Below are 8,344 nucleotides of genomic sequence, written 5' to 3'. Positions count from 1 at the left end.
AACCACAACCCACCCACACAACCGGCACCTGGACACAACCCCACACCCCCACCTTTGCAATCTCCTCCACGTGGTCCACCAGCCCATGGGGGAAGCCGGGTGCTGAGGCCGCCACCAGCACAGTGTTGGGGCCCACGGCAGACCGCACCGCGGCGGCCGACAGGCGGAAGTCGCGCCCCACCGGCAGCCGGATGAGGCGGATCTTGAAATACTCTGCTTGCAGGCAGCGGGGAGGGTGGGGAGCTGTGTGCTTATGTGCGGTGCGTGGTGGTGCGAGGAGAGTGGGCAGCAGCGCGAAGGGCTCGGCAGCAGGCTGGGGGTGGGCGGGCACGCGGATGCAGCGACACGGGGAGCGCCAGCAGAAGCAGCCCAGCTGCCATGGGCAGCTGCCCAGGCAAGGCAAGCACGTGCCTGCGGCCTTGATGAAGGCGGCGTGCGCGCTGACCGCCACCACCATCTCAGGCTGGGTGATGCCCCGCGTCGCTGCCATGTAGTCGCGGCTGGCCTTGACGGCAGTCAGGATGGACTCGGTGCCGCCGCTGGTCATGCTGCCGCACACAGAGGGGTTGCCCGCGGGGCCGCCTGCTCGCAGGCAGGGCAGGACGGTCGCACCAGCCAGTCCGCTGCTGAAACGGCGGCAGGCGCATGGCCCAGAGCCCACACTCTCCACCGAGCCCGCCACTCACCTGTGCCGGCCCGGGGCGTGGCAGGCCTGCGCAGCACCAGCCGGCCCGGCAGCGGGCCCACCTCACCTCCCAGGATGCTGGCCGTCATGGCCACCACCTCCCCCTCCATCTTGCGCACAGACGGGAACACGTCGCTGTGCATGGGGTTGGTGAGGGCAAACATGGAGTAAGCCTCCGCCAGCAGCTGCTTGTGCAGCGCGCCAGCCATGTACACAGTGCCTGCAGGCGGGCGGGGCGGGGCGGGGCGGGGCGGGGGGTGTCAGCGAGGAGGCAGCGAGCAGGCGCGCTGGCGGCGCTGGGCGGCGCGCCGCTCGCCACGCACCCGACACGCGGCTGTCGCCGTCTGTGAACCGCATGTCCTCGCCCTCCTTGTACTTGAGCTGCCGCTTGACGTCGTTGGGCGCGCTGCCGGCCTTGGGGAGCGCCCGCAGCGCCGGCGGCGCACCGCCTGAGGGTCAGGGAGGGACAGCAGCGGCGGCGTGGGGCGGCGGCAGCAGCCTCTCGTGCTGCTGAATGCACCGCCAGTGTGACGGCAGCAGCAACAGAACTGCCAAGTTGATTCCCTCCGCACATAGCGAACCAACCAGGCACGCACATCTGCAAGCGCAGGCGGCACAATGACAACCCCGGTGGGCCCTGCCCTGCCCTCCCACCTGCCGCCGCCTTCTTCCGAAGGTCCTCCCGAATCTTGGCTGCCAGCGCCGCCTGCTGCTGCGCCACGCGGCCCCGCACCAGCGGCAGATCCAGCACGAATCCCGCCACCACCTGGCGCCAGCCTGCTCGGGCAGGGAGGGAGCAGGCTGCAAGCAGTTGAGAGCTCGCCTTGGCAGCAAGCACACCACGGCATGGCTGGCGTGTGGGGCTGCTCCCCGCCTGTAGACCATGCCAGGCACTCGCTTCATTGCGGCGGCAGGCTGGGGTGCTTGCTGGGAGTGCTATCGCGAGCAGCACGCGTTGCTTGCGGCAGCGCCTCTCACCCTTGTCCTGAACAGTGCGCACAGCAGCGCGGAAGGCCCGCAGCAGGCGAGCCGCAACTAGCGTCGCCACCACGGTGGCCAGCACCACCTGCCACGCCTCCAGCGCCGTCAGCTGCTGGTTGGCCCACTCCTGCCACGGCTCCAACGCCGTCACCTGCTGGTTGGCCCACTGCCCGGCCTGCCTCAGGTGCGGGGCTGCCGCGGCCAGCGCTGGGGTGACCACAGGCTCTAGCCGGCGAGCCTGCAGGCGGAGCGCCGCCGCCGCCGGCTGCAGCACCTTGCTCGCCGCCTGCAGCACCTCTGCAGCGGCCAGGGGCAATGCTCCCGTGGTTTTTGTTGAATCTGTGGAGCTCGGCAGGGCGGCGGGGAGGCGTGGGGTGGGGAAAAGCTTGTCGAGGCAGCACCTGCGGCCTTCTCTTGAGCACCAGGAGGCATGGCCTGGCTTGCGGCCGTCGCCCAGGACCGCAGCATGGCGTCCTGGACCGCTGTTGGGGTCTGGCTTGGAGCTCGAGAGGCTCGGAAGCGGTGTGTCCAAGCTGGTTCACGCACCCCGCTGTTACGTTCCTGCGGAATCGAGGAAGACAGATGCGCGCCCTGCTGCCCGCTCTAAAAAGGGGGGCCATGCACAGTCACGCCAGCTGGCGATGCCTGAGCAGCTCGCTGCGATATCAAATTGGGATGTTCATCATTGCAAGCCCCTCGTTAGCAGCCCGCAAAACCCCCTCCCGACACACGCAAAACCAACATGGACGCGACCGAGCCCAGCGCCAGCCCAGCGCCCCGCCAATGCCAAACAGCTGGATCGAGCCCGTCAAGCAGCAGCCATTCATCAACATCAACTAGGCACTCGCTGCTGAGCTCCTCCCGGGGCCACGCCCGCCCAGCCGCCGCCGCCACCGGCAGCGCCCTACGCCTATCTTCCAGCAACGGCACCGCCTCCGGCATACTATGGCGCCCCTCCCTCCCACAGACCCTGCGGCTACGGCTGCCCCATGCTTCCCCAGCAGCAGTATCCATGGCGCTGGGGTGTACCCTGCGTGACGACGGGAGCGGCGCCACAAAACTGTGCATGGCGGATTGTTTGTGTATTCCAGCTCGATTACAGAGCTGCACAACTCTTAAGTAGACCCTCCCACTGCCAATAATCAGGAAGAGCATGCCGAGGCCCATTGGCAGCCACAGCGGGCGGCAGGGCGGCAAGAGACAAAACCGATGGGAGGCGCAACAGCCAGAGGCAGGCTCCGGGAGCGACGAGGGCAGCTCGGAAGCGGAGGAGGAGGGGCCGTTCCCCATCAAGTTGGCCATGTGAGTTGCGCTGGGCGGCCTCTCTGCCCTGGAAGGAACCTGCTGATCTCTGAGCACGTCTGACTGCGGCGCGGCATGCTGGAGAGGGCCCGCTCACCGCTGTCTGCTACCCCGCCTGCCGCCTCCCGCCATCCGGCCGGAACCGGCAACTTTGTTTGGGCCCTGCCTGGCCTGCTGCAGGTGGGACCTGGGGCAGTGCGACCGCAAGCGCTGCACCGGCACGCGGCTGGCACGGCAGGGGCTGGTGCGTGAGCTGCGCCTGAACCAGGTACGGGGAGCGGCGTGGCGCCCACGTCGCCCTCGCCCCACCGCACATCACATGCACGCAGCTGGAAGCCCTGCGCGACGCCGCCCAGCGCCCTCCACGCCGCCCGCCCTCCACGCAGAGCTACCCGGGGGTCATCCTGAGCCCTGTGGGGCGCAGCTGCGTGTCCCGGCAGGACCAGGAGCTAGTGGGCACCAAGGGGCTGGCGGTGGTGGACTGCTCATGGAACCGCCTGGACGATGTGCCCTTTGGTGCGCGGCAGGGGCACAGCACAGCCGGGGCTCAGGGTGCGCAGCAGGGGCACAGCCACAGCTGGACAGGGGCTGCACAACATGAGATTGCTGGCAGGCCAATGAGCGGGCCTGCCGCAGACAGCAAGCTTGGTCGGCCGAAATCGCAGCAAGTCGCCAGCTGCGGCAGGCTCACCGCCGCGCCGCTTTGCCCACGCGTGCGACCCCGCAGGCCGCATCAAGGGGCAGGCGCCCCGCCTGCTGCCCTGGCTGCTGGCTGCCAACCCTGTCAACTATGGCAAGCCCTGCAAGCTGTCGTGCGCAGAGGCGGTGGCGGCGGCGCTCCACATCTGCGGCTGGCAGGCGGCGGCGGTGCGGCTGATGAGCCGTTTCAAGTGGTGAGCTAGCAGGCAGCGCGGCGAGGGCTGGCAGGCCCCGCTGGCGCTGCGTCAGCTCCAGTCAGCGGCGCTGCGCTCGGCGCGGCTTTCTTTCTGTCCCTCCTGGCCTGCTCGAAGTCCTGTGCTGGTGCTCCCGACCTGTGTGCGTGCAGGGGCCACAGCTTCCTGTCCTTGAACCAGGGCTTGCTGGACCGGTACGCGGCGTGCGAGACCGCGGTAGAGGTGATTGCTGCGCAGGCAGAGCACCTGCAGTCGATGCAGGCTGGGGGCGGCCTCCACCGCCGCCTGCCCGCAGGCATGGGCGGGGCGAGCGACGAGGAGGGCGAGGAGGAGGAGGAGGAGGCGGATGACGGCAGCTACCTGCGCCGCGGCATGCTGCCGCCGTCAGAGTCGGAAGAGGAGTCCGAGGCAGAGGAGGAGGCGGACACAGCAGCGAGCGCGGCAGGCAGAGGGACAGGTGCTACAGGAGGGGCGGCAGGAGAGCAGCGGGGAGGAAGTTACTTGCCCGCGGGCCTGCTGCCGCCGTCCGCCTCGTCCTCGGATGCTGATGAAGAGGAGGAGGAAGCAGTGCAGCAGGAGCAGGCAGGAGAGGAGGGAGAGGCTGCTGCCCCAGCGCTGCAGGGCTTGAGATTGACATAGCAGCGTGATGCATCCTTGCGCCATGTTGGTGGTGTTCTGGTGTTACCTGGGAAGACCTGGCATTGCAAGAAAAGCAAGTGCAACGGGAAAGGGGCATTTATTGGAGCTATCAAGTGCCGCAGGGGGAAGGCTCTAATGCAGGTGGGGACAGCGCTAGACGTGCGACAGTGAGGATTGCAGGTGAGAGGGGGGGCGCGGTGAAGAAAGCCAAAGCTAGCTTTGCAGGCCGCAGCCAACGAAATGGTCGGAGGAGATGTGCTGGCAGAGCAGGAGTATGTATAAAGTCGTCGCCGCCAGACCCAACCCAAGCTCGAGCATGGGAACAGTAGCGGGCGGAGGGGGGCAACTGAAGCATGCAATAAAAAACAATCTCAGGGCTGCCAGGCAGGGCCCGAGGTGGTGGTCGAGTTGGAGGGTAATGTACAGGAAGATGCAGGGATGCAGGTGCGGCAGTACAATGAATTGCACCATACTGTATGACGTGTGAGGGAGCACAAAGCGCACTGGACTCGTGGGCTCCTCCCCGGCTCAGCTGCCGGCCCCCGCCGCCTTGCGCACCAGCACGTGGTAGTGCAGGTTGCGGCGCGGGCCCTCCCGCTCCGTGCCGCACTCTGTGGACACGACAGTGTATCCCTCGGCCTGCTTGGCCTGCAGCGCGGCGTTGAGCTGGCGCAGCAGGCCGGCCTGCGCCACCGCCAGCTCAGCAGCCTCCTGGAACCCGGTCTCCAGGAACACGGCATCCAGCGTGGCCGCCTGCTGCTGCTGCTGGGCCGCCAGCGCGGCGGCGGCGCCGCCAAACCGGGCCGCCAGCAGCTGGCCGCCGTGGGCGCTGCCCTCTGCGATGTTTGCGGGCATGTCTGCAGGGCCGGGAGCGTGCGGCGGCACATTGAGCGAGTGGCCGGCACGCAATGGCTGGCCGCCAGCACTGCGCACCCCATGACGCTGCTCGCTGCAGCAGCCAGCCATGTCGCCTGACCCAAGGGATGCGAAGCCCTGCCGCCGGCCTCGCGCACCTGAGGGTGTCTCCTCGCCCGCCTGGCCCGCAGCCGCCACCGCCGCCGCCGCAGCCACCGCCGCCGCCGCCGTGGCCGCCGCCAGCATGCCGCGCGCGCGATCTGCCAGGTCAGGCAGCTGGTAGAAGTCAGCCTCCCTGCAGGAAGAAAGGCGAGGGCGGGAGGCGCTCCGCGAAGGGGTCGGCTGGCCATCTCCTGCTGCCAGCCTCGGGCCCACTAGAGCCATCCGTGCCGCCTGGCCCGGCCCCTCCCGCCCAGGGCGCCTGCCCACGCCACCTCCTGGCTGTGCTGTGCATCTGCTGCCTCCCCGCGGCCCGCCACCCGGCCGCCAGCCTGCCACCCGGCCGCCAGCCCCACCTGGCCAGCAGCTGCAGCGTGCGCTCGTCGCGGGGCAGGATGGAGGGGCTGTCGGCAAAGCGGTGGGAGCGCAGGAAGTCGAGCACATACTCAAAGATCTGCGGGGCAGGAGGAGGGGCGGGGGCAGGGCCAGGGTGGGCACAGGCGCTCTGGTCAGCGAGGCGTTACGGCAGGGGGCGAGCACACGCCGAGGCACACACATTGCCCACGCTTTGGCTGCCACCTCTCCCACCCTGCTGCACACATGCATGCGCGCGTGCGTGCGCGCGCTCCCAGCCACACACCCCAGCACCGCACCTTGCCGCTCCTGTCCACAAAATACTCGCTGCCGTTGTGGCCCTTGGCCGCCGCCGCCGCCGCCTGCTGGGCCAGCTTGGAGAAGTAGGAGCCTCCCACGGCGGCCAGCGTGGCGGCGGTGGTCAGGAAGCGGTGGCCGCCCACGTTTAGCGTGACAAACACCTTGCCGTCGGCGGCGGGCGGCGCGGCGGCGGGGCGCGCGGCCTGCGCGGGCAGCGAGGCGGCGGGGGCGCGCGTGTGAGGGGTGAGAGGGCTGCTGATTGGCGCACGGCGGTTGCCTGTGCTGGGCACCTGACCGGCTGCGAGGCGGGCTGCGCGTCGCCCTCCCAGCAGGCGCAGTGCCGCACCTCTCGCTCTCGGTTGTCTGCCGAGCCCTCGCGGCGGTCACCTTTGGGCGACTGAGGGTGGTAGCCGTTGTCGCCGCCCGATCCGGCGCCCGTGGGGGCCGCCAGGGCTGGCAGCAGGGCCGCGGCCTGGCGCTGCTGCAGGTGGTGCCGCGGGCTGGTCGCCCTCGCCGCCGCCTGCGTCGCCCGGGAACCACGGCCCAAACAGCTGCGGGTCGCCGCTGCCGGTGAGGTGCTGCAAGTAGCTGCCACCGCCGTGGCCGCTGCCCTCGTGCTGCTGCTGCGCCGGCTGCTGCTGCAGCGGCTGCTGAGGCGGCTGCGCCGCCGCGGGCACCACCGCCAGCTCGCCCCCGGGAGACAGCGGCAGGCGGTCGGGCAGGCGCCCACTGCCTCCGGCGCCCAGCAGCTGGTGTGCCACGATCTCTGGGGCAGCATAGATGGTCGACTGGTACACCGTCGTCTGCGGCGGCGGCGCCAGCTGCACATACTCCAAGCACTGCTTCTTGGCCGGAGGCATGCCGCCCATGCCCGCGCCCTGCAGCATCAGTCCCGCGCTGGCCACGCGCCGCATCAGCCCGCCCATGCCATTCATGCCTGTGGGGCCTGCGGGGAGGGCGGGGCCGCGCCGCGGTTGGCTGGGCGGGCAGGCACGCCGCGGGCGGCGGTCCAGGCAAGCAAGGCATCCAATGCAGGCACCAGCAGCCGGGCTGGATCTGCTCGGCCGGGCGCGGCTCGGCTCCAGCCGGCTGCCTGGTGCAGAACCCCGGCCCGCAGGGCCCGCCCCACCCCCCACAGCCCACCCTGCTCGGTCTTCTTGCGGTTGCCCCACCAGTCCACCACCATGCCCACAAAATCGCGCAGCTCGGCGTGCAGGCGCTCCACGCTGGTGTCGGGGCGCAGGTGCTTGCGCACGCCCGCCAGCGCGGTGCGCAGCGCAGACCACTCCTCCTCGCTCTCGGGAAGCCGCGCGCCGGCCAGCACCTGCGCGCGGGGGCAGGAGGGCAGGGCGGGGGGGGGGGGGGGGGGGGCGAGTGGCTGCGGCAGAGTGCAAAGGCGTGCGGCGGCAGGACGGGCAGGCACGGGTGTGGCCTGGATGGCAGCCGAGCGCGAGCGGGGCAGCCCAGGATCGCCACCCAGCCAGGCGCCCACCTTGAGCTGCACGCCGTTGACGCGCGGCCGCCACGTGTCCAGCTGCGGCGTCCACTGCTGGCGGACCGTGCGCCAGAAGCGCTCCGAGGGCGGCAGCGCGGTCTCTTTGAAGTGCTGCGGCGGGGTGGGCAGGGGCAGGGGCAGCTGTGAGCAGGGCGGTGCCGTCGAGGGCGGGACGGGGGCGAGGGGTAGGGCCCGGAGCAGGGGCCCAGCCGCGGCCGTGCCTGCGCCGGCGCAGGGATCCTGCGCACCTTTTCCAGCACGCCAAACACGTTGGTGCGCTCGCCCGTCAGCAGCACCACGGGGCGCCGCACCTCGGCTTCCGAACGCACAAACAGGGAGGTGGCATAGGCGGCCACCACCTCCTCAGCCATGGACGTGCGGGGGTCAGAAATGGCGGCGGGGGCCCGCTCCTGGGGACGGCGGCCGTGCAAGGGCAGGTGTGGCGGCGCGCGGATTCTGGCGCCGGCGCCTGGGCTGCCGCTCGTTGGGGAGGGTCGGCTGGTTCTGGCGGCTGATGGTTGCGGCGAGTGCTGGCGTGCAGCACAGATCAGGACGTGGTGCAAGCCTTGGTGGAGGCGGCAAGGTGGTTCGGGAGACGAGAATGCCGCGCCGTGGAGGCGGGTGGCCCTCGAGGTATCAGGAGGCTGCAAAAACACAGCGCTGGAGTAACTGGGGCCGCTT

The 8,344-nt window shown here is 70.3% G+C and overlaps 2 protein-coding genes across 2 annotated transcripts in view; one reads left to right on the top strand and one right to left on the bottom strand.

The window, feature by feature from the left end:
• Positions 1–2,134, bottom strand: part of CHLNCDRAFT_144988 (hypothetical protein) — a gene marked incomplete at both ends in the record, with an annotated part of 4,225 nt that extends 2,091 nt beyond the window's left edge. Inside the window, 7 exons of the mRNA XM_005848257.1 lie at positions 53–211; positions 446–582; positions 753–905; positions 1,009–1,134; positions 1,340–1,462; positions 1,664–1,963; positions 2,068–2,134. Of these exons, the coding sequence (XP_005848319.1) occupies positions 53–211; positions 446–582; positions 753–905; positions 1,009–1,134; positions 1,340–1,462; positions 1,664–1,963; positions 2,068–2,134 (1,065 nt within the window). The remainder of the gene's footprint in view (positions 1–52; positions 212–445; positions 583–752; positions 906–1,008; positions 1,135–1,339; positions 1,463–1,663; positions 1,964–2,067) is intronic.
• Positions 2,135–2,765: 631 nt separating this feature from the next.
• Positions 2,766–6,590, top strand: CHLNCDRAFT_35154 (hypothetical protein). Its single transcript, XM_005848446.1, has 9 exons — positions 2,766–2,968; positions 3,149–3,236; positions 3,355–3,484; positions 3,696–3,861; positions 4,014–5,357; positions 5,514–5,650; positions 5,871–5,968; positions 6,168–6,371; positions 6,515–6,590. Exons 1-5 carry the CDS (start codon positions 2,820–2,822, stop codon positions 4,498–4,500), a joined length of 1,020 nt encoding a protein of 339 aa, XP_005848508.1. The 5' UTR covers positions 2,766–2,819; the 3' UTR covers positions 4,501–5,357; positions 5,514–5,650; positions 5,871–5,968; positions 6,168–6,371; positions 6,515–6,590.
• The last annotated feature ends 1,754 nt before the right edge of the window (positions 6,591–8,344 follow it).

This window comes from Chlorella variabilis, assembly GCF_000147415.1.
Source record: "Chlorella variabilis unplaced genomic scaffold CHLNCscaffold_8, whole genome shotgun sequence".
NCBI classification, from domain to species: domain Eukaryota; kingdom Viridiplantae; phylum Chlorophyta; class Trebouxiophyceae; order Chlorellales; family Chlorellaceae; genus Chlorella; species Chlorella variabilis.
Note: the sequence above shows the minus strand (reverse complement) of the source record. Positions and strands in the feature narration are given on the sequence as shown.

Bases quoted from the DNA above. Each gene is read 5' to 3' on its own strand.
- CHLNCDRAFT_35154 (XM_005848446.1), top strand. From the start codon at position 2,820: ATGCCGAGGCCCATTGGCAGCCACAGCGGGCGGCAGGGCGGCAAGAGA. The intron at 2,969-3,148 runs GTGAGTTGCGCT...GGCCTGCTGCAG, and splicing joins TTCCCCATCAAGTTGGCCAT to GTGGGACCTGGGGCAGTGCG. The intron at 3,237-3,354 runs GTACGGGGAGCG...CCCTCCACGCAG, and splicing joins GTGAGCTGCGCCTGAACCAG to AGCTACCCGGGGGTCATCCT.